This window comes from Pteronotus mesoamericanus, unplaced genomic scaffold, assembly GCF_021234165.1.
Source record: "Pteronotus mesoamericanus isolate MK-2021 breed Mesoamerican mustached bat unplaced genomic scaffold, CSHL_Meso_final scaffold_85, whole genome shotgun sequence".
In the NCBI taxonomy this organism is placed as follows: domain Eukaryota; kingdom Metazoa; phylum Chordata; class Mammalia; order Chiroptera; family Mormoopidae; genus Pteronotus; species Pteronotus mesoamericanus.
In genome coordinates this window covers 41607160-41633452 of record NW_026555329.1, presented here as the reverse complement: position 1 = coordinate 41633452, position 26293 = coordinate 41607160, and the positions used below count along the sequence as shown (strand labels likewise).

General features: G+C 36.7%; 1 gene segment (V, D, J or C); it reads left to right on the top strand.

Moving 5' to 3' along the window:
• The window catches only part of LOC129063521 (T-cell receptor gamma chain C region C10.5-like), a 36865-nt gene extending 10829 nt beyond the window's left edge, over window positions 1-26036 (top strand). The window contains 5 exon segments of the C gene segment in view: window positions 12653-12716; window positions 19984-20320; window positions 25201-25237; window positions 25588-25596; window positions 25905-26036. Of these exon segments, the coding sequence occupies window positions 12653-12716; window positions 19984-20320; window positions 25201-25237; window positions 25588-25596; window positions 25905-26036 (579 nt within the window).
• The last annotated feature ends 257 nt before the right edge of the window (window positions 26037-26293 follow it).

The window sequence follows — 26293 nt, the reverse complement described above, 5'->3', positions numbered from 1 at the left end:
TGGCTGAGGGCAGAGTGACTAGATTAACAATTGCAGGAAACAGACACAGATAGTAGATTCCTGGAAATCTCAAACAGACTGCAGAAGGTCAAATGAATCAACATCTGACATCATCAGAAGCAGACCCAGAAAGAAAACAAACAAAACATCAACAAGGATATTGTGGAACTGAATGATGCATTAGATCAAATGGACTTATGTGACATATATAGAACCTTTCATCTCAGCAACCTTTCTCATACATGAGAATGTGTATAGAAGCAAAATACACATTCTTTATAAATGCACATGGAACTTTTTCAAAGATAGACCACATGATAGGACACAAAACAAATCTCAATAAATTCAGGAAACTAAAATCCTAACAAACATTTTCTTGGACCACAAGGGCTTGAAACTGGAAACCAACCTCAAGGAAAAAAACCTCAAAAACTTTCAAACTCATGGAGATTGAATAGCACATTATTATACAATGAATGGGTCAATAATGGGATAAGAGATGAAATCGAAGTTTCTAGAAACAAATGAAAATGAACACACAATAATAGTCCAAAACCTATGGTACACAGTGAAGGCAGTCCTGAGAGGGAAGTTCATAGCAACACAGGCATAGCTAAAAAAGATAGAAACATTTCAAAGAAATGACCTAACCCTACAACATCAAGAACTAGAGAAACAATAGCAAACAAAGCCCAGAGCAAGTAGAAGGAAGGAAATAATCAATATCAGAGCAGAACTGAATGACATAGGGACTAAAATAACAATTCAAAGAATCAACTAATCCAGGAGCTGGTTCTTTGAAGAGATAAAAAAAATCGACAAGACTTTAAGCAGACTCATCAAGAAAAAAAGGGAGAGGACCCAAATAAATAATGTCAGAAATTAAAGAGGAGAAATAAAAACTGATACCGCAGAAATACAAAGGATTGTAAGAAATTACTATGAGCAATTATATGCCAAGAAATTTGAAAACTTTGATGAAATGAACAAATTCCTAGAAAAGCATAAACTCACAACACTGAGTGAAGAAAAAGCAGAAAGTCTGATCAGACCGATAACAGCTGGTAAAATTGAAGCAGTAATCAAGAAACTCTGGGCACACAAAAGCCCTGGACCAGACAGTTTCACAGGAGAATTTTACAAAACATTTAAGGAAAAGCTAAACCTTGTCTTCACAGACTATTCCAAAAAATCCAAGAAGAGGAACAACTCCCAAACTCTTTTTATGATGCCAGCATCATCCTAATCCCAAAACCAGATAAAGATACAACAAAGAAAGAAAACTACAGGCCAATATCACTTATGAACATAGACATTAAAATTCTCTACAAAATATTGGGTAACCTCCTCCAGCAATACATTAAAAGGGTCATCCACCATGATCAAGTGAGAACAATCCCAGGGATGCAAGGATGATTCAATATATGCAAATCAATTAACATAATACATCATATAAACAAAAGGAAAGACAAAAACCACATGATCATATCAATAGATGCAGAAAAAGCATTTGATAAGGTACAGCACCCATTTATGATAAAAACACTCAGCAAAATGGGAATGAAGGGGGCATAGTTCAACATAATAAAGGCCATATATGAAAAACCTACAGCCAACATCATGCTTAACACGCAAAAACAAAGTTTTCCCACTAAGATTGGGAACAAGACAAAGGTGTCTATGTTCAGTACTTCAACATTGTATTGGAAGTCCTAGCTACAATGATCACACAAGAAAAAGATATAAAAGGCATCCAAATTGGATTGGAGGAAGTAAAACTCATTGTTTGCAGATGACATGATAGGGTACATAGAAAACCCTATAAACTCCACCAAAAAACTACTCAACCTGATAAGTGAATTTGGCAAAACAGCAAGATACACAGTCCATATTCAGAAATCAAAGGCATTTTTATATACCAACAATGAAATAGTAGAAGCAGAAATCAGGGGAAAAAAATCCCACTTGCTATAGCAACAAGAAAAATAAAGTACCTAGGAATAAACTTAACCAAGGAGGTGAAAGACCTGTATGCAGAAAACTATACAACACTGAAGAAAAAATCAAGGAAGACACAAATAAATGGAAGCATATACCATGTTCATGGATTGGAAGAAATAACATCATCAAAATGTCCATACTACCCAAAGCAATTTATACATTCATCACAATCCATATTAAAATACCAATGATGTATTTCACAGACATTGAACAGACATTTAAAACACTTATATGGAACCGTAAACGACCCAAAATAGCCACAGCAATTTTGGGAGAGAAAAACAAAGCAGGAGGGATCACGATACTGGACATCAAACTATATTACAAAGCCTCTGTAATCAAAACAGTCTGGTACTCTCACAAAAACAGACATATAGATTAGTGGAACAGAATAGAAAGCCCAGAAATAAATCCATGTCTCTGTGATCAATTAATGTGTGACAAAGGGGACAAAATCATAAAATGGAGTCAAAATAGCCTCTTCAACAAATGGTGTTGGGAGAGCTGGACAGCTACATGCAAAAAAAAATGAAATTTGACCTCCAACTTACATTATACACAAAAATAAACACAAGATGGACAAAACACTTAAATATAAGTTGCAACACCATAAAAGTCCTAGAGGAGGACATAGGCAGGAAACTCTCAGATATCCCATGCAGCAATATTTTCACTGATATGTTCCCCTAAAGCAAGGGACATAAAGGAAAGAATAAACAAGTGGGACCTCATCAAAATAAGAAGCTTCTGCAAGGCTAAAGAAAACATCAGCAAAATGAAAAGGGAACCAATCATTTGGGAAAATTTATTTGCCAATGATACATCAGGTAGGGGTTTGATCTCCAAAATATATAAAGAACTCACAGAACTCCACTCCAAGAAGACAAACAATCCAATTAAAAAATGGGCAAAGGACCTGGACAGACACTTCTCCAAGGAAGAGATACAGAGGGCCCAGAGACATATGAAAGGATGCGCAGCATCACTAGCCATCAGAGAAATACAAATTAAAACCACAATGAGATACCAATTCACACCTGTCAGAATGGCTATCATAAACAAATCAACAAACAACGGGTGCTGGTGAAGCTGTGGAGAAAAGGAAACCCTCGTACACTATTGGTGGGAATGCAGACTGGTGCAGCCACTGTGGAAAACAGTTTGGAATTTCCTCAAAAAGCTAAAAACGGAACTGCTTTTTGACCCAGAGATTCCACTGCTGGGATTATACCCTAAGAATCCTAAGACACCCATTCAAAAGAACCTGTGCCCTCCAATGTTCATAGAAGCACACCTTACAATAGCCAAATGTTGGAAGCAACCTAAGTGCCCATTAGTAAATGAGTGGATCAAAAAACTATGTTACATTTACACAATGGAATACTACACAGCAGAAAGAAAGAAAGAGCTACTACCCTTTGTGACAGCATGAATGGAACTGAAGAGCATTATGCTAAGTGACATAAGCCGGGGGGCGGGGAAAGACAAATACCATATGATCTCACCTATAAGTGGAACCTAATCAACAAAACAAATAAGCAAGGAAAATATAACCAGCAACACTGAAAGAAAAGACACCAACAGAATCAGGAGGGAAGAAGAGAGCAGTGAGAGGGGAAAGGGAAGGGAAAGGTCAAGTCAAGGAACATATAGCAAGGACTCATGGACAAAACCAAAGTAGGGAAGGATTGAGGGAGGGAGATGGGGGAGGGAAAGTGGTGGTAGGAAGGTGGAGACAAATGTATTTGAACAAAAAATAAAAATTAAAGAAAAGAAAAGAAAAAAGAAACCTTCAGAATCAAGAGGGAGGCAAAGGGAAAGTGAAGGGAAGGATTAAGTCAGGGAACATGTATAAAGGACAAAGCCAAAGTGGGAAAGGATTGAGGGAGAGAGGTGGGGGAGGGGAGCAAAGGAAAGTGATGGCAGGAAGGTGGAGACAAATTTATTTGAACAATAAGATAAAATAATAAAATAAAATAAAATAAATAATGAATAAACTTTTCAACAAAGAATATTGGAACAATTGTTCACGTATGTAAAAAAAAAAAACAAACCAAAAAAACTCTCAATCTATATTGAACACCATAAACAAAAATGAACTCAAAAAGAATTATAGAACTAAATATAAAACTGAAAAACAATAAAACTTTGAGATGAAAATATAGGAGAAACTCATGGTGATCATGGATTTGGAAAATATTTTTTAAGACAGAAAAAACAGAAAACATTGGACAAATTGCACATTGATCAAAATTAAAATTTCTGCTCTTTCTTAGACTGACAAGAACATGAAAATAGAAGCCAAGGATTAGGAGAATGTATTCTCAAACACATATGAAATAAAATAAGATTGGTGTTTAAACTACATAAAGAAGTTTCACAACTTAATTACAAAAGGAATGCAATTAAAAAATGGGAAAGAAGACATGCATGTGCTCAGAGATGTAGAGAGCAGGGAATGACCTTGCACCCTCTTACAACATAAAAAAGGACAAACTGAAAATTACTGACTTTACTTGAACCTGCAGAGACTTGGGTTGCGGGTAAGTGCCTGAAAAGCTGGAGACAGACAGGCACTTGCAGGGAGAAACAGGAGCTAAGCATTTGTCTACCTCAGATAGATGCTGTTAATCACCAATTAAGCTGGTCAAAGATTAAATAGAAATATTTAATAAAATGACAAGAGCTAAGTATAAACAGTAGGATACTGTGAACCCTTGGGAACCAGAGGTATAAGGTATTATCCACTATCTTTTAAGCTTTTTCTCCAGGAAGACCCTGTGATGCCTACAGAGGAGGTCAGAGAGAATCTGGAGAAAGCTCCCCCTATAGTGCTGGCTGCAGGTGGGGAACACAGCTGCAATCCACCCAGACCTCATCCACTCCATCTCCGCTGGAGGAAAGAAAAAAAGACCTGATCTGCAGGGGAAGGCACAGGTGGAATCCCACTGCAGAGGTGGGTGTAGAAATGAGGCCACCATCAAAACTTTGCCTGGAACAAAACCATCTCCCCAACTTCACGCAGAAACACGTTTTCATCCACAGAAGGATGGACATCAAATCCATAGCCTGAAGTGGGTGGGTACCTCCTGCAGTTGGGGGGAAGCAGCAGGGGTCAAAATGTGCTACCTCTGGAAGAGAGGCAGGAACGCTCTTGAAGGCCACAGTCAAGAGCCAGTTTTACTGCACCTGTTTATGACTGAGTCAGAAAATGTCCATTTTCCTTACTTCTCTCAAGCATGATAACGAAGGTTGAATAAAAATAACTGTGGGATATAGCTAAGGGTCCTTCGAGAGACAAACTTTGTCTGGGAAACAGAGCAAAGGGAAGAGTGAGAAGACAAAAACATAGTATGACCAGACAAATTTTAAATCTCTGCACCCTAAGAACAACAAATTCCAACCCTGATAACCTAAGCAAAACAAAGTCAGTATAATTCCTGATTAGAATACCAAACATTCCCACACTAAAGTCCTAGCAGAAGGAAAGGTGTGCTCATTTCCAAGTATAAAATATATTTACCTCAGCATCTATTGTACCATACAAGTCCATATTCCAACCAACAATCAGAGGCATACAAAAGGCAAAAGGAAAATCAGTCTAAAGGCACAAAGCAATCATTAGAGCCAGGCTGACACATGACACAGGTGTTGGAACTGACAGACAGGGAATTTGAAATAAATATGATTAGTATGTTAATGGCTCTAATGGAAAAGGTAAAGCAATAAGAAATATCAGATAAGCAATTTCAGAAGAGAAATGAAAATCATAAAAAAAGAAAGAAAATGCAAGAAATAAATAATACCATAACAGAAATGCAGAATGCCTCAGAAGGACTCATCAGTAGATTCAGTAGAGATAAGGAAAGAATTTGGTAACATGAGGATAAGCCACTAGAAATTCCCCACACTGCAAAAAGATGAGGTAGAGAGAGACAGACAGACACTTGCAAGCACTGAGCAGATAATCATACGTCCTAAAACTACAGAACTATGGGCAATATCCAGTTTTCAAACACATTTGTATTTAGCATCACAGAAGCAGAGGAAACACAAAATAGAGAAAAAAATATTTGAAGAAGTATTAGTTGACAGTGTTCTAGCATTAGCGATAGAAATCATCGCTATTTACAATAACCAAGTTTTGGAAACACCTTAAGAGCCCATCAGGAGATGAGTGAAGTAAAATAACATGACACATTTACAACATGGAATACTGAGCAGCAGAAAAAAAGAGGGATTTCTACCTTTTGTGACAGCATGAATGGAACTGGGGACTATTATGCTAAGTGAAATAAGCTAGTCAGTGATAAGCAAATGATGAATGATTTTAGCTATAAGAGGAATCAAATGAATGATGAACAAAAGAGAACCAGAGGCAGAGAATCATGGAATGGAATGAAAGCATTAAGAGGGGTGGAGGGAAGTGGCGACGGTTTCAAGGAGAGTGAAGGGATTAGTCAGAAACATATATGAAGGATTCACGTACTAGGAGAATGGCGTGGGGACTGATTATGGATGTGAGGGCAGGCAGGATGGAGGGGGGCAAAGGAGAAAAAATGCAGACACCTGTAATTACATAAACAATAAAAATAAAAAAATTAAAAATGTAAAAGGAAATTAAAGACAAAGACAAAGAAAAAAACCTGAAGGCAACCAGAAGGATAAAGAAATAAGAGGACACTTCCATCAGAAACAAGCGAGCAAGGTGACATTGCAGTGAAATCTCTAAACTATTGAAAGAAAAACTGACAATCCTGGCTTTTCAGATGGAGACACCAAAATGAGAATACTTCAGGGTCAACTCTCCTTTACCTGGACACAGTGCACATGAACTGCAAACTCTCTGGGGTTCCCATAGAGAATGCCATTGTGCACTGGTATCAACAAAAAGAAGGGAGCCCCTGAGACGAATCCTTTAGGCTCAACTAAGAATAACAAGGATGATCAGCTCAATCTCCACTTGGAGACATACAGGAATGACTACAGAATCTTTCCCCTGATAATCAATGATGTCATCAATTCTGATGAAGCCACCTACCACTGTGCCTGCTGGGATCTCATAAAGTCACAGTGTCACAAGGGACCTGAAGAAAACCTTCTCTGTTTCTAACCCTCAACTCTTGTCTCACCGGACTCACAGACTCTTCAATGCCTTTAATCATTAAAAATCTGTTGGGAGAGGGAGGCATGTTAGGACATATTCGGCACAGTGACCACCCTTGAAATGAGGAAGCTGGGGCCGGCTCAGAGATGGCAAGTGACTTGTCCAAAGCTAGTTAACCACAGAGGAAGGGCTCCTGCTTACATTTCAGATTTTCAGTTGAGTGACTTTTCCTGTCTCCCTGATGGTCAGTGTGGAACTTCTTTAGCAAAAGTGTAATTCTTTCAAAAGGAAGCTTTAACAACTAACTACACTTTGTCTACATAAGTTCGATCTCCAGAACGTGTTAAGGTCTGATATGCAGGCAAAGTATGCGACTTCACACTGTTGAGAAGAGATAAAGGTCAGCAGGGGATGGAGTCCAAGCTCCTTCTATCTCCATGTTGTCTCCCCTTGGCTGCTTACTCCCCTTCATTTCTGTAGTTTCCTATCAGTTCTGAAATACTCAGTAATTGGAATAGTTTCCTGGCATATATATCAAATAGGTGGGCCTGTGGGAGACAGAGATTGATTTTTCATGAATGTATTTCTAAGTGTTTGCCAGTTACAGTACAACCTGCCGAATGAGGTTCAAATTCCCTGCTCTTCACTCTGACCTGACATCTACTTTTACTGCATGGTTATGCACTTGGTTTCAAATTTTATACCTCTGACCCACTTTCTGCCCTGTTAGAGTGACTCAGGACATTTTCATGCCCAAGGTTTTCGCAGCCAAACCTTGAAAAATAACAAAAATAACAGTAATAACAAAAATCTACACCATGACATTATAGCTGAAAATCTGTCTTCTTGGATGTCTAATAAGTATCTATAACACAATTAATTCCAATCTCACTACCTCACTTAGATGTCTAATAAGTATCTATAACACAATTGATTCCAATCTCACTCCCTTACTCGAATCCTACAATTTGTATTATTTTTCTCCACAAACTTTCCTGTCTCCATAAAGGACAAAAGTATCACTGTATCACTGAACACAATGGCAAGGATATTTTTTTTATTCTCCTCCACCGTACATCACCCCATCCCACACCATTCCCCCCATCACTCAGTTCATGTCCATGGGTTGTACAGATAAGTTGTTTGGCTTCTCCATTTCCTGTACTATTCTTAACCTCCCCCCTGTCTATTTTGATACCTACCATTTATGCTGTTTATTCCCTGTATCCTTTTCCCCATTCTTCCCCCACCCTCTGTTTTACTGTTCATAGTTTTTGATTTTCTTTTTCTTAGATAAGTCCTTTTAAAATTTCATATAATAAAGGCTTGGTGATGATGAACTCCTTTCACCTTACCTTGTACAGAAGCACTTTATCTGCCCTTCCATTCTAAATGATAGCTTTGCTGGAGAGAGTAATCTTGGGTGTAGGTCCTTGTCTTTCATGATTTTGAATACTTTTTGCCAGGCCCTTCTTGCCTGCAAGGTTTCTTTTGAGAAATCACCTGATAGCCTTATGGAAACACCTTTGTAGGTAACAGTCTCCTTATCTTTAATTTTGGGTAACTTAATTATGATGTGCCTTGGTGTGTGCTTCCTTGGGTACAGCTTCTTTGGGACTCTCTGAGCTTCCTGGATCTCCTGGAAGCCTACTTCCTTGGCCAGATTGGGGAAGTTCTCCATTATCTTTTCAAATAAGTTTTCAATTTCTTGCTCTTCCTTTTCTCCTTCTGGCACCACTATGATTTGGACGTTGGATCGTTTAAAGTTGTCCCAGAGATTCCTAAGCCTCTCCTCATTTTTTTGAATTCTTGTTTCTTCATTCTGTTCTGGTTGAATGTTTATCTCTTCCTTCTGCTCCCAATCATTGAATTGAGTCTTAGTTTCCATCCCTTCACTGTTGGTTCCCTGTATATTTTTATTTATTTCACTTTGCATAGTTTTCACTTTTTCCTCCATTTTGTGACTGTTCTCAATCAAGTCAGTGAGCATCCTGATTACCAGTGTTTTGAACTGTGCATCTGACAGATTGGTAGATCTGTTCATCACTTAGTTCTATTTTTGGAGCTATGATCTGTCCTTTCATTTGGGCCATGTTTTTTTTTTGTCTTATCATTCCTGTTCTGTTGGAAGAGGCAGAGTCTTAGGTATACTCCAGGGTAGGGTAAACCAGGTCTTTGAATTGTGATCCTGTATGTGCAGGAGAGGTCCAAGAATAAACAGTGGCGCTTGCTCGGCTCTCCGCCAGTTTTCAGTCACTTGCCCCACTGTACACAAGCAAATTGGACCCTTCTAGTGCTGATTCCCAGGTGGGTGGGTTTGTGTACATTCTAGGACCCTGTGGGTCTCTCCAGTGGACTCTCTTGTAAGGCTGGGAGTTCCTTCTGCTGCTGCAACCCCTACAGTTTTCTACAGCTAGAGGTTTTGAGGCCTTCTTTTCCCTCACTGGAACCCTGGGTTACGTGGTCTGTCTCACTCCCCAGCTGTTCTTCTGGTTTATCCGCACACAAATGTGGGACCTCCCGGTCATCCAGCTGCTGCCTTGCCAGCCTGGTCTCCCAGTCACTGCCATGCCGCAACTCTAAACGCTATTTAGTTTCTAGCTGACATGTACAGGGTAATCAGCAAGCTCATGACAAAAATAACCACTTAATCCAAATAATGTGTATAATTTGAACTATTTGGCTCAAATTCCTCATGGACACTCTAATCTTCCAGTGTGTCTAAAGGACGAGTAAAAAAGAAGCTATATTGTAGAATTAATTAGATATTCCCACTAAACTAGGTCCAGTCCTCGCAGATTCTTTTGCTTGTGCTTGCACTGACAGCCCATTGCTTTTTAGGTTAATCAAATCAAATATTTCACTTTTACTCAGGATACTTCCTGTGATTCTCAGAAAGAAATACTCAATATCTTATATTTGACTATTTGAGATACAGATCTTCTAATTATATAGATCTGTAATAGGCCTGGGCTGTCCCTGCCACACATTTACTCTCAACTCTCAAATAGGTGAACTATTTGAAAGAACACTGTTTGGGATTTGTGATCTTGGAATCAAATCCCTGCTCAGTTTGAAGTCCTTGGCTTTCAGTTCCCTCTCTGCTTTTTAAGAGTAATAATAACCATTGTATTCATAAAGCTGAATAATTTATATGAATGCCTAGTTAAGAGCAGGTCCTACAAGTGTGAATTTTCCTTTCTTTTACTACTAGAGAACATAGAACTGATCTTGTTATGTCAGAGCAAAGAGAAACAAGAGGAAAGGAGATTTGGAGCTAAGGTGCAGTGTTCCTTCTCAAAGAATAATTTTTTTTTCACACTAACGTGCCTTTCATGCATACCTATTCAGAACAGACAAAGCATTTCTTGTTTGCAAAATAGCAACACGTGCTTCATCAAACGGTTTCCTGTAGGTGCTGTATGAATTAAGAGGTATCTGAATTGCATATAATGGCATGTAAGTACCCAAAGTGCAAAGAAGATTAGAGACTAGAAGCTCACTGAAGTTCAGAGTGAAGACAGATGATAAATTTGCTAAAGGGAAGAACCCGCTTGAATGTGAAATGACCTGGCCTCTGCAGAGCACTGCCATTTTTATAAACAAGCAAACACGGTACTTTCTAATGATCTACTGAACCTTGTAGAAACATGTCTGATATCATGAGATCAAATACCATATGATCTCACCTACAAGTGGAACCTAATCAACAAAACAAGTGAGGAAAATAGAACCAGAGACATGTACATAAAGAACAAACTGACAGTGACCAGAGAAGGAGGAGGGGAAAAATGAGGGAAAGAAAGGGAAGAGTCAAATCAAGGAACATGTATAAAGGTCCCAAGGACAAGGACAATGTGGGAGAGGATTGGATGTGGGAGTGGGCAGTGGGCAGGGCAGGGGAGAGCAATGTGGGGAAAATGGGGACAACTGCAACTGAACAACAATAAAAAAATAAATAAAGATCTACTATGTCAAATGTTTATTCATTAATATTTTTCAAAAAAATTATTTTTATTATCTCATATTTATTCTTTATAATAGCATTTAAATTCAAGTTATCTTGCCCACCCCCATCCTACACCATGGAAAAAAATAGAATGTCATAATTCTGATTTCAGTTAATTTATATATATATGAATTTAGGAAAGATTATTTATGATTTTGTGTTTTTTCTTCATAAACATGGTATTATATATCATTTATTCAGGTTTTAATTTATGGTATTTATAAAATCTTATACTCTTTTCTTCATGTAGATTTAATATTTTCTTGCAAATTTAATAAAAGATTTTTGTGATTCCTACTCTCTTGCATTTTATTAAATTCTTCATGGAGCATGAAATATAAACAACTCTAAAGCTGCAGATAATTCTGCTCATGGTCTTGGAATAAGGGCAAAAGGAGGACAAGCTATCAGAAAGGAATTGAGTACTATTATTTACTATTTACATCTACAATAAATGCAAAATGTATTTGATAGCTCTAAGCAATAATAACTTGGAATGCTCAATGAACAAAAAATAATCTTTAAAAGCTAATTTTCATCCAACCCCCATTGTGTTTGATGCTGTCAGCTGCTGTGAATGCACAGTTTCCCACCATGACCACGTTACAGCTTCATTCTCAGGGGCAGAGGCAAAGTTTGCTCATGGGACCAGGTTCAGACCTGGATTTGATGTTAACATGGGGGTCATCAGGGCATGTCCTCTCTGGCGTGGCAGATGGGCGACTCACGTGTACCCGGAGGGACACTCAGCTGCTTCTGACAATTTCTCTTCCCCTGATCCAAGATAAGAGGCATAAGATTGCAGAACAACCTCCAAGAGGATTCTTCTTTCAACAAATTGTAGAACTGGATTTTGTTTTTAAATTTTAATTTAAATAAGAAATCTGCTACTTTATGGGAGATAGAATTCTACAAATCTCTACTTTTATTCTAGGAAAAGGAATGTCATCAAGAAATTATTGTCTCATTTTGCATTGTCTGGTAGTCAATCATATTGTCAAATGATAAAAGTGGCTTTATTAAAAATGGAGGACTTTGTTCACATTTATCAAATATATTTGTGTTGGCAGATTTGCATTTTCAGTTGCTGCAGAGTTTCCTCTGTTCAGAAATATTTCCAAACCACTAGAGGAGCAGCCCCAGTATTTCTCAGAACAGAAGGAAGGGCTTTGCCTTGATGCCGTCTCTCAGCAGTTTCACACAATTCAACACCTGGAAGTAAAAAGTCTTAATTCTCTTAATACGTTGCCTGGTAATTTGGATGGGTAGTTGGTTGCCCAGTTCAGCTTGATCTCTTCTTCTTCTTCTTTTTAATTTCCTATCAGTCCTTTTCAATAATTACTGCCTTGATAGAAAACAGCTATCTGGGGAAATTTATCTGAGGAAAACTTATAAACTATCAGATACCACAAAACCTATGTTTAAGGGTTTCCACAGGAACCCAGAAGATCAAATGCCCATTTTTTCTTTCTTGCAATGCTGGTCATGTCATGAAACTTAGAAGAATCGTCAGATTTTGAAGGAGTTGTAACCAGTGTGGTCACTCAGGCTGGGTCAAGATATTTGCAGAAGGGACAAAGCTCATAGTAATTCCCCCTGGTAAGTAACTTTTTTCTATGTTTGAAAAACTGGTAGATGTTACTAAATAAAAACAATTTATAATCACCCTCATCTGACTGCCACATTCTCAGCCTCAGTGTATCAACAGCAATTTTTCAGCTAATCGTCACTGTATATGGAAACAAAACTATTTTGTAAATGGTTTCTTTCTTTTTCTGCTTTCCAGCTGATTGAAATTCTATTCTTAGGATACACAGACACACACACACACACAAGATTCATGCTAGAAATTAAAATATGTTGAATACCATGTCTGTAAACCATGATATAAATTATGGGTTTAAGGTATTTTTCTTATAGAGGGTCTTTTCATTGAGATACACTTTTATTAATGATATTTTGAGATAAAATACAGTGCTTTGTTCTCTCAGTAATCTGATAAATTATGGATTTTTATCTCATCCCTAACATACAGGCAAAAACTTAATACTTACTGTGAATGAGTGAAGAACATCACAATTTATGCTATCACTAGTCTTGTTATACTGCCTATAGAGATGGACCAGTTTAATTGAATTATTAGCCTAATAAGTCATTTCAGCTCCAAAATTTAGGGAGTCTCCATCGTTTTATATCCTCATTTGTTCATTCGTTGTGTCAGCAAACATTCATAGAAGACAGTTTCTGTGCTGAATGCTGGAGATAAAAGGATGAAAAAGACATAGTCCCAACACTCAAAAAGCTTGTCAACTAGTAGATAAGATTCTGGCTTGATTGGGCCCCATACACTTTTGTTTGTGAATGCCAAAGGTGCACAAGGTCTTGGATTTGAGAGTTGTTTCTTCTCTTAATTCACCTAAGAGTTATTGCTTATAAAATACATATATTTTGTCTTTTGGAAGAATTTGATAAATTGTCCCTGACTGTCCCATTAAAGAGAATGATATTAGCTAGAATTTACTGAGGGCCAGACACCACATCAAATAGTTTTATTGCCTTATCTAATCCCTCTGTAGCCCTGGGCAGGGGATCCTATTAGTCCCATTTCATAGATAGGAAAACTGAGGCTTAGATTAGTTTGGTTATTTGCCTCAAGTCACATGACAAGTTACTATGGCAAAGTTTAGGGTTCAGTAGAGACTTGTCTATTCCTAAGTGCATGATCTGGACAATTATGTGATATTGGAAACATTAGATTATGTTATTTTTTTCAGAATATTTACTCTTCCTTAGTCTGACCACTTAAATGGACTCTTTGATTACTTATTTAGTACTTGTTCATTTTTAAATTACCACTCTTGAGTGAAAACAATGCTTCTGCTTCTAAACTTGCCACCCCTCTCTCCACCCAAAAAGATTAAGGAAGCCATGTTGAATGTGTATTTATTAAATACTTCCAATATTATTTGTAGGATATTTCTATAAAATGACAATATCTTTTGACATCATTGTATTCAATTTTGTTTCTATATTGGCATCAAATTTCCTAGAAATATTATAGCTAGTGAAAGAACTAAATCGGTTATCCTAAACAGCATTACTAACTAAATTGCATAACTCAGCGCTGCCTTTCCACACCTTATGGGATAGCTGCAGAAAAACCAAACTGAACAGGAGCCTCTGATAAGCAGCACAGCAAGTATAGTAAATGCCCTGGGCAAGAAGTCCAAAGGAGCAGTCTTTCAGCAGAAAATAGCTTAAGAGATTATCATTAAGAATTTATACCCTGTAACAACTCTTTTATCTATCAGTTGGAATTAAATTATAGAATAAAATTACTTTAGGATTAATCCATGTTAAATTTCTTTATTGTCTTTTACCAGTGCTAGCTCTAAAGTTGGTATTAACTGAGTTTTTAAAATAAATTTTAAAAATTAATTTATTTTAGTTTGATGTCTTATATAAGTATTATTATTTGATCAAAGCAGTGTATAAGAAGAGTATCCTTTACTATGAGAGGTCACATAAGAACTGAAATATAAGGTAACCCTTGTTTTGTAAGGGATAATTTTGGGATAGAGAGCCTCACCTTATGTTCTGCCATATTCAATCTGCTTGTTCTTTTTCTTTTAAATAAAACCTTTTTATTTTATTTTTTAATTGACATTTATATTTATTTCTATAAATACAGAGTGATTTTACAATGATACCATCAATTATAATCCAGTAACACAATATTCATTTCTAGTATTTTTACTTTTTTTTTTTATCATTGTTCTATTACAGTTTTTCCAATTTTTCTCCCATTGCTCTCCTCTACCCGACCCACCACCCCGCTCCCACACTCAATCCCCACCCTGTTATCAATGTCCATGGGTCCTTTATACATGTTCTTTGACTAGACTTTCCCCTTCTTTCTTCCTTTATCCTCCTCTCCTTTCCCCTCTGGTAACTCTCAGTTCGTTTCTTGTTCCCATGCCTCTGCTCCTATTTAGCTCATTTGTTTTTTTGTTCACTAGGTTCCACTTATTGGTGAAATCATATGGTATTTGTCTTTTGCCACCTGGGTTATTTCACTTAGAATAACACCCTCCAGGTCCATCCATGATGTTGCAAAAGGTAGGAGTTCTTTTTTTCCCCCTGCTGTGTAGTGTTCCATTGTGTAAATGTACCATTACTTTTTGATCTACTCATTTACTGATGGGCACTTAGGCTGTTTCCAGCACTTGGCTACTACAAATGCTGCAATGAACATTGGGGTGCATAGGTTCTTTTGAATTGGTGTTTCAAGTTTCTTAGGATATAATCCCAGCAGTGGGATCACAGGATCGAAATGTGGTTCCATTTTTAGTTTTTTAAGGAAATTCCATACTGTTTTCCACAGTGACTGCACCAATTATATTTCCACCCACAGTGCACTAGGGTTCTCTTTTTTCCACATCCTCGACAGCGCTTGTTGCTTGTTGATTTGTTTATTATGTCCATTTTGACCAGTGTGAGGTGTTATCTCATTGTGGTTTTAATTTGCACCTTTGATGTTTGTTGATGGGGGAAAGAGTTATTTGTTTTGGATAACACAAGCGAAGCAACTCTGTATACTGACCATATATAATTTAGGTCTAGCCAATGTTCCCTTTGATTTTCTTGGGAGATCAGACAAGATCCTGTGGTATGGCCATAGGCTCCCTTTGATTTTCTGAACACTAGAAATGCAGGTAGATAGGATAAATGATGGTGCACTTATTAAGTGTGTGAAAGGCGCCATGGTGATGGCTTTGAGAAATACAGACATATTAGAGCAAAGTGGAAGCATTGACAGGGATTTCGCTGCAAACCCAAAGTGCTGAATTCCTTCTCATAAGGGCAAAGTTTGGTCTCATGAGATTAAAAAGTCAGGTTGGAGCACAGAGTGATGACCATCAAATGGCTAATAATTACTATGATCTCTTATTTCCATAGCATTTTTAACTGAATTTCTTTTCAAAGCTTGTTTCATTTTGGTCTGACTAGTAGTGATGTTGAATTGATTTACATTCACACCCTTGTTTTCAGATAAATAAAGCATCAAAAACATTAATTTACTTTATTGACTCAGTCACAGAATTTGCTATGAGCAAAATGAACTGGAGGCAGAATACCAATCTCCTGATTTGCTGACCATCATAGTTTCAGTAGAATTTGAAAAACTCAGAGAAGATAAATTAATCTACAGTTTTTGATACTGGTTGAATCACTGTGGAAATAGGGCAGAAACTCTTTGGTGATGGAACAAAACTTGTCATTACTGGTAAGTACCAGAAGATTGCAATTTTTCAAGATAATAGAGAGAAGGCAAGAAAGACTAAAATTGTAATAGCAGAATATTTAGGTAAAACCATAATGTGATGCATATTAAATATAGAAATCTTAGGCGAGATTGTGAAATAAATCTTAACAGGCATGCATAGACAACATGGTGCATTTATGATAGCTGGATTTGGCTTTTGCTTATACCTGAACTTGTACATAATGCTCATGTATAATGTAACCAATTATCATGGAAGTGTTTGGCCTAAGGACAAAGATTATTACTATAAGGCAGCTTTGTGAGTTGATACATTTCCATTACTGATGGTGTAAGCATCTTGTGAAAGAGCCTGGGCTTTGGAATCAGGATCAAATGGAGCTACAGCTCTACCATTCACTGCACATGGGAACTTGGGCAACTGTTCTCCTTCCTCAGTCTCCTAATTCATAAAATGAGATAAGTATGCATCCAGAGGGGTTGTATGAGATTGACTGAGATGGTGTGAATGAAGCACTTGCACATTGTCTAACATATAGTACCTGCTGAATAGGTGTTCCCACAATTCAAATGTAAAGAAGAATTATTTCCAGTATGAAGAGTTGTTTGTAGCCAATAATATTGAATGAGCAGAAATTCCCCAGAGAATTCATCTGTACTTCTAACTACTCATTAAAAAAGGAGTCTAGAGGTTGTTTTATCACCATTTTTCTCTCACTGGCAAGAAAAATGAAATTAACATGTGTTTTTTTTAATCATTTTTGTTGGTTGTGTGCTTTACAGTAATCCTTCTTCTTAATTGAAATTATTTCTAACACTAATATTTTTTGGCCCTAAAATTCATAGCCAATAAAGTTCGGCTTCATTCTCATATTCATAATAAAGCTTAAATTCATACAGAAAATGGTCCATATATAAAGTAAATTAAATATAGTTAGAAATGTCATAAGTCTGAAATTCACCTTTAAAAATAAAATAGCAATAAGTACTTATCTGATAAAATGAAAAATGACAAGAAAAAATAGATAATACAATATCAATGTGTAACTTTGAAATATCATACTTTCTATTGAAAATGTAGTTGACATTTATATAAAATTTCATAAAATTATATGCAATTTATACTGCTGCATCTGAATAAATATAAACAACTCAGGCAATTTAACAGAGGTATTATTTAATTATGCTCATGATTTTATATAAATATATTGGAAGGCTAATTGAATTTTTTAACGTTTTCAATAATGTGCATCATGAAGAAGACTTTGACCAAAAAACACAGTGTTAATGTTCTTAAAAGAATGTTTAAAGAAATAACATGTAATACAATTATCCAAAATATAGGTACTATTCATATATAATTACATTAATATACTTATTACATAAATAAGTACATTATTTAATACTCAGTTAACTATTACATTGAGTAAGGTATGGAAGTTCAAGATTTATTTTATACTGAAAAGAATGGCACTTAAAGAATCTAGCTCAGGAAAAGGGACAGGTGACAAAAATGGTGTATTACCACATAAATATTTGAAGTTTGTAATTTGGTTTTCAATCTTTAGTGTAATGAATCAGAAATATTGCTTAGAAAAAGGTTCCTAGATAATTTAGATTCTAGAGTATATTGACTAGAGATTAATATTACGTAAATGTAATGTATAATTGAAAAATTACCATAATATTACTTTATATAAAATGCTTTTTAAATTAAAAACAAAGTATACAGTTGAAGAAATATATATTGTCTATTATAATAAAAAACACTATGGCACTAAAAGCAAGATGTATAATATTAAGATAAACATAATATAACTTAATTATGTTTACAACATGCCAAAAAAAAAAAGCCCTCAAAATATTTGCTTATTGGTTTAATATAAAAGTCAGGAGCTTTCTCCCATATACAGAAATACTCAAGAACTTTTCTTCTTTTCTTCTCCAATGAGATGTCTTTTTTTTTCTTATAAAATTTCTTACTGAATTATTAAACTAACTCCAAGCTAAGCCAAAGAGAAAAGAGCAAAAAAGCTGTATTTTAATTGGAAATCAAATAGGAAAGGGTTTTAACATTTATAATTTAAATCATTGGATTTTAAATAGATACATAATAAAATAATACTTGAGCAATCATGTGGCATGCCTTTGAAAATATATCATGTTTTGTTACATATTTTGACATTAGATCAGCAAAATACACTAGAACTATAGCTTTTTACCATTACTCCAATTATGTATACATTTTATTCAGCAGATGAAAACAAAGAAAATGAAGGAGCTTTAAAATAGTTCAGCATCCTTACAGAGTAGATAGAAATTATAGGGAGACACACAGGGCCAAAATATGGCATATTTAAAATATAGTATATTAGTCATGTTTAAACTTTAAATAAACTTTCAAAATAAAATGGGCTTTCGGTGAACCTTTTATAAGGTAAAATGAAATTCTGTTAGGGGCATTTACTTGGTATATTACTATGTGTTTTTGAAAATAATTAACATTTTAATAGAAGCTCTGGAAATGTCACTCTTTTGCTTCTAAATTTAAAGCATCATAAATAATTTGGAGGTGCCCTAAAAAATCTGGAGTGGTTTAGATATGTATTAAGATGTTGTATAAAATTAAAAATCACCTAGAAGAACTGCATTACTTCAAAACTGGGCATGGGTCCCTATTTGAAGCCAAAAGAATACCTCAGTAATTAAATACATGTGGAAGTAGATTCCTATCAAAACAAGTGGCTGTATGTTTAGAAAACATTTAAAAAAAGATAAATTGTTACATTCCAGAGTCAGTTAAATGGAGAGTGAGTTTCCACAGAGTTACAGAACATGAGAATGTGTGGCCAAAGGGAGCTTAAGTTACAACATTCACGGGAGAGATAAGTATGTTTTACTTTTTTATTTTGGTTGAACTTACTGAGGTTATATTAGTTAATAAGATTCCACAGCTTTCAGGTGTGCAATTCTATAACATATCACCTGCATGTCGCATCGTGTGTTGACCCAAACTCAAGTCTCCTCCCATCACCATTCATCCTCTCCTTACCCTCTTCTATCCCCCCCCATCACCCTTTTCTCTGGCAATTGCCACACTGCTGTCTGTGTCTGTTTCTTGTTTTGTTTTGTATTTGCGCTTTAGAAGCCAATAAAGAGTCTCATCTGAAGAGAGATCATCTAAGGTACTTCCTGGTCTTTTCCCCTATCTCCGCCATCTACACTGGACCTATGATAGGATGAAAGAGATTAAAAACAAACAAATAAGATCACAGATGTTGGAGCTGTTAAAAGTCATACCCCATTTTAGCTTGTGGAGAAGGAACAAAGGCCAAGTTTCAATTCAGGCTGTGTCATTTAATAGCTACAACTTTGGGCGAGTTATGTAAGCTCTTGAATCTCTTTTCCCCTCTGAAAATAAGAGCAATAATAGATACACCAGATGTACCATGAATGAAAAGCCATTATAAATATTAATTCAAATGACAGCTTTTCTTCCTTTCACTATGTGTCAGGTTGTTCAAACCTCCCATGTTTGTGTTTACCTATATCTTAACTGGTACTCCGTGTCCCCCCCGGCAGAGAGAAGCCTTGATTCATCAGAGATGGCTCCCGAGCCCACAATGTTTCTTCCTTCAGCTGCCGAAATAAACCTTCATAATGCTGGGACATATCTTTGTCTCCTTGAGAAATTTTTCCCTGATGTCATTAAGGTCTATTGGAAGGAAAAGGACAGCAATGCAATTCTGGCATCCCAGCAGGGAAATACCATGAAGACTAATGACGCATACATGAAATTCAGCTGGCTGACCGTGACTGCGAAGTCAATGGACAAAGAACACAAATGCATCGTCAAACACGAGAATAATAGAAGAGGAGCTGATCAAGAGATTCTTTTTCCTTCAATAAATAAAGGTATGTGCATATAAATATAACCTCCCAGAACACTTCTCTTCCCAAAGGGAATGCCTTAAGTGTCTGTCAAGTATTAATAAAAAGGTATATGTATAAATTGTCCTTAAATGTTGCTACATTTAATAGTAGCATAAATGTCCTGCTATTTTCCCACAGAATTAAAAAAAGTATAGGCTTTGGAACATTAAAAGATGAAGAACTAAAGAATTTTACTCCTCTCAGCCTCAGTGTTATAATCTAGATATTAAAGTCACATGATGGTTTTAGGGTTGCTGTATGGTTTAAATGAAACAACATACATGAAAACACCTAGCAACGTAGCACACAATAAATGCTCAAAAAGAGATTCCACTTTTCATGATCTTATTTGACCAGAAAATAAGAACAATTACATATCTTTCAAGAATTTTATACTGATTAGGCAAAGTCACAATCATTTCCTTGTTGCTAAACTCAACGTATACTCAGTGAATTGCGAGGCTGTGGTGTCCTTCTGACGGAGTCGGGTCAAGGTTCCACAAAAACAGCATAATTCAGCCCTCCAGTTTTTTATGATCCTAGGTTTTTCAGATTTATATTTTATACACCACTGTAGGTAAATTTCATAAAGATTGGGTGAGACTGACATGTAGAAACAGATTTCTGTTTTGCATAATGAGCGTATATCTTGCCACTGGAAACATCCCTGTACTGCAGTAGTAGTGTGTTTCAGTCCTGGAAGGATGTGGGTGAGTACACCAGGATGAATTGGTGTCCCAAGAAGGATGCACCCAGTGAAGAGGATATCTTCTTCCCCTAAATATTCAGGGCCACTTGAGATTCAGGCATGATGTCCCAAAGGAGTGCTTTTCATTCAGATTTTGTACATTTTTAGATAGTGAGGGCAGAGCCCTGAATGTGCCCTAGTCCCAGCAGAGGTCTGGGAACTCCCTAGACGCAGACCTTAAAGTCTTGAGTATCAACATATCCGGCCAACGTCCCCAGAGTGCCCACAGGAAGGAGTCAGTTGGAACTGTACCTGGTGGTTAACAAGGCCTGTTAAGCAGTGGGGAGCAAGCCCATAACAAGACGTGCTAAGACCTTTGCCGTGTACCGGTCTGAATTTCAGAAGTACACTTCTTCTCAGTCCTGAGTTTCCCCAGTGACCAAATCAGGTTTGAACCCTGGCCTTGGCTTTCTCCTGGGGCTGTGATGAAGAGCAAATGAAATAACATCAGTGGCAAGGCTTGCTTTTGAAAATATAACATGGATGTATTTATTCATATGTGTGTATTTATTTATATTCTTTCCTAAAACTAAAATTAAGATTGCCAGAACAGCCCTAATTTTTTCCTATCTCTATGGCTAAGAAGCAAAGAGAAAGGAAATGTACAAAGCACGACTTTAATATAATCATTGAGCTTAAGTGTTCTATTATGTTTTCATTTTTCTAGTGATCAGGGATGACTATTGTACAGGAGAAACAGTCCAGTATAGACGTTGTACTTGACATTTAATTTCAGTAACACATGTGCCCTGCGGGTTTCTCACAACTAAGCTAATGGGGGCATTTGGTTACTGTCATTCTGTGGCAAGTTTCCAATGCTATTTCTTGTAAGTTTTTTATTTGCTATTTTTTTTTGTTTGTTTTTGATAAAAGCTAAAACATCGTAGCACAGATGAAAGGAGTGTTTTCAAAGAGAGATAAATCTAACCTAGTACAAGTTTCCCATCAAATTAGGAAGAAGAATTAGGACACACAAACTAATTTTATTATGAAAAGTTATTACTTTATGGTTTTTACCTCAACCATTACATGGTGATAAGAGATTTTTATTTATTTTTTAATGAATAAGGTCATTGTAAAGAAAATTAACAGACTTTTAAGGCACAGTAATATGAATCCTTGAGGATATTTTAACATCTCAACATAATTACACTAATATTTTCGATCTTGGGATTTACCCCAAAGCCTATACCTCACACCTTTATTTTTAGTGCACACCAGAAAAAGATCTCATGGAGCGCATAAAACTGCACTCCTTATGGTCAGGAACATCCTAGTAGAAGAAGGATAAACCAAAGCAACCATTGCACTGTTTTCCTGCATCTGATCATCAATGAACCTTAAGAAATTTTGTCTTTGTATGTGTATTTGCCTTTTTAAAACATTGTAGATAAATGCAGCTATAAACATGACTTGGTTTATCTTTTCTTTCTGGAAAGAATTGCACTAAAATGCGGAGCTCCTGTAACGTAAAGGTCATTTGGTAAGCATGATGAAGGTATCGGGAAGAGGCGATGTTCTCAGTGCCTACCATGGTGGAATGATGTTGTTTCTCTTTAGGAGATGTGACAGAAGCTGTGACAATGCAGCACCATGAGCCAATGGATGCAAAAGATAAAATTCTAGTCACTGAAAAAGGTAAGAAAAAAAGACTCTGTTCTGGAGCCTCCAGCCCAGTGAAACTGATTTCGGACTTCTGGCCTCCAGAACTATAATATATCAGAATAAATATGTGTCATGTTAAAAAAATAATATTCTACGGGTTATTTTTACAGAGTACCTTCCACATGTTCCCTTCCATTTACTCCCCCACAGCGATCCTTTGAATGCTGTCTCTGTTGCTCACTGGTATGACTCTCAGCAAGTTACTGGTACTCTCTGCACCTCACTTTCTCACCTGTAACATGGAGTCCAAAATACAACTCACTTCAGTGTTACTGGGAGATGAAATCAGATGACGCATCTGAAGCATTTAACATACACTATGCCACACAGTAATAATCACTCAATAGACATTAGTTTCTTTAATATGTTTTCATGTCCACAAAGACCACAACTCCAGGAAATCATGTACGTGAGCTGGAGTCATAGGGTTTATGAATGAATGGGAAAAGCATGGCTTAGATGGGAAATTTGTCTACACCCAATTCCTTCAAACCTGTATGATTCTGTAATGGATTCTATGATTAAACAAATTTATTTTGGTAGCAACTGCTCATGTCAGCAGTGTGTGCTGAAGACTGCAGAGCAGCTCCTTTTTCTGTTTATTTTTTCCCATCAACAAGTGTCATGAGTATTGAAGAAGTATTTTGCCGTGGGCACTGTGCTAGGAGCGATGAATGCAGGAGGAAAACAGGGAGTCTTGGGTAGGACCCTCCAGTTATGATTAAAAAGAAAAAAATGTATCCTTCATGAACAGCATGTCTATGTGCAGAAACACAATATGTGAATTAGGTATACTGAATTACATAGAGTCTGAGCATATCTTCCTGGAATTGTTGGGCTCTTATTTTTAATACTTCTCTCCTCTGTGGGCAGATTCTATCTATCTATCTATCTATCTATCTATCTATCTATCTATCTATCTATCTATCTACCTATCCACTCACACAGACACACACTGTCAAATAATGATTATGAACAACTCATTAATAATTGCTCTCATTTCTTGCAGAGGTTGCTGGTATTCACCCTACAATAGAAGATTGTCTGAAAGACAAGAGTGGTAAGATTTTGCACCTATTTGTCTTTATGACATGCTATAGTATTTCTCCGTCCTGAGCAGCATAAGTTTTGAACTTCTCTAGCTTAAAATAGAAAAGTCAGAAATGCTGAATTGTGCAGAATAGACTGAGTGCTATTGAAGTCAATCCACCCTTTTGTAGTAGTCATCTTAATATAGCAAATGCTAGTTTTTCATATGAGGTGACTGTGAGTTAAATGATGCCATGATATGCTCAGGGTTATTTAAACACAAGGTTAATTCAACATTTATTCATTTGTATGGCTTTTGTTCCTAATGACTAGGGAATATGTGATATCGTTACTTTTAGATTTTTTTTGTCTTTGGTTTTTGCTAGTAGTTAATAACCTGAACTCACTTGTTTAATCCTCATAATACTTATGTGAAGTGTACAATATTTTTTTCCCATTTGACAGATGAGAGCAGTGAGCTAAAAGGAAGTCCCTTACACCATGCCAAACAGCTAGATCTGGAGTTTTAACCCAGGCCATCGGAATTAAGGTTTCATACACTTACTCAGTTCTTTATTCTTCCTCTGAGAGTCAAGTCATAGAGCAAGAAAGCTCAAAGCCAAGACTCTACACACACTGGATACGTGGCTGGTGCAGGGGTTGGGGGCAGTTTCTGGCTTCCCAGTACCACAAATGGGACTTCCACTCCAGTTCTTTTAATTATTAGTGACATGAATATGGGTATTTACATTTTCTGAGAAAACTTTCCTCACCTGCCAACCAGGAATAATTAGACCCAACCCAGTTATTGAGGAGATAAGATCACATATATGGAATGTCCAGCATAGGGTATCTCATGTAGTTGGCAAAGAATATGTACAAGTTTCTGGACCTTTCTCTCTACATATATACAAAGAAAGTACCTAGGAGAACTGGCTCTGGTCCTTCTGAGTTCTCCTCCATTCCCAGTATCAAGGGGGCTCTGGACCTCAGCTAACACCTTGCCTGACGAACCCAAAGGATTTCTGAGCACATTGGCTCTTGAGGGTCTTTTCCACACGAAGTGCTAATCATTCTGGAGTTCCGACACTATGGAGATAAAACATGTCAGAAGGAAATTTCCACAGGAAAAGGCTTGGCCTTGTGGTTTACTGAGCAGCAGTCTGGCCCACCATCACTACTTTCAATTGTTCCTTGATATCATTTGTTTCTTGTAAAACTTAAAGGACATCAAGTGCAATTATCTTATTGTATCAGAGCCACAATGAGGGACATTCAGGAAAGACAGGAGAGAGAGCTGTAACCTCTTAAAGTTTCAGAGAATTTGGATTAACCACTTTCTTCCAGTTAACATAAAACCCTCTGCTAAAATCCCCAGCCACCAGTTGTGAACACTGCCATATTTTCAAGGATTGTACTCGTAGTAGGAATCATACTGCATGCACACGCAATGACTCAGATGCTTCTACATCAGCAGGTCACCTTTATATTTACACTTAACCCTTTGATATCAGGGTATTATTTATTGCACTTTTCAGAGATACAGAATTACAGAGTGACTAAAAATTTATTCTGTGAAGTCATGTTGCTAGGATTGAAATCTGGTTTCTGGTGCTTACTAAATGCATGACATCGGGCAAATTTCTTCTCTTTCTGCCCTCATTTTACTTGTTAAATGGGAACTAAAATAATAATCTCATAGGTTACTATAAAAATTACATAAGATTAAAGGTTTGCAAACAAAGCTCCCAGAGTATTTGGGATTTGGTTAATGGTTAATGAAGAACATTAACTTTTATTTTTAATTAGAGACATTGTGGGTGTGAAGAAATGATACAAGTTATTTACCACAAGTTTGTTCTTATCATTGGACTCTCTCATTAAAAAAAATAATCTTAGATTTTAATATTTGGAGTGTTCTAAGTGACTTGACCTGCAAGCTCCATCCTAAGTTGTTTTGGTTGTGGTGGTGGTAGATGTTTGTTTATCTTGGGGTTGGTGGTGTGGAGGTGTCACTTCGATGTAGATCATAAATGTAAATAATTATGACCCCCTCCCATTAATAGTTCCTATCCTTTCAAAAGAACTGATGAAACTAATTATATGACTTCTCCTATATTTACTGAAGTTGCAGCTCACAAATACCTCCGCCTACTACACCTACCTCCTCCTCCTTCTCAAGAGCCTGGTCTACTTTGCCATCATTCCCTTCTGTCTGTTTAGGAGAACAGCCGTCCGTGGCCATGGCAAGAGTTCATAACAGATGACGGCACAAAAGGATCAACAATTGTTCTTCATTTATTTTCCCTGGACATGTCCACTGAGGATCTAGTCAGACTTTGTTGCTTTGGATTATTTCAGTTCACATGCATTTTTCTATTATGTCATTATTGCATAATGGTTTTCACACCCCTGGGCAAAAGAAAACTTCTCTCTGTAGCAATAACAGAGTCTGCCATTACTCAGGCACAGGGCCCAAGGGTGCCCTTTGTCACCACTCTTCCCATAACCCTAATC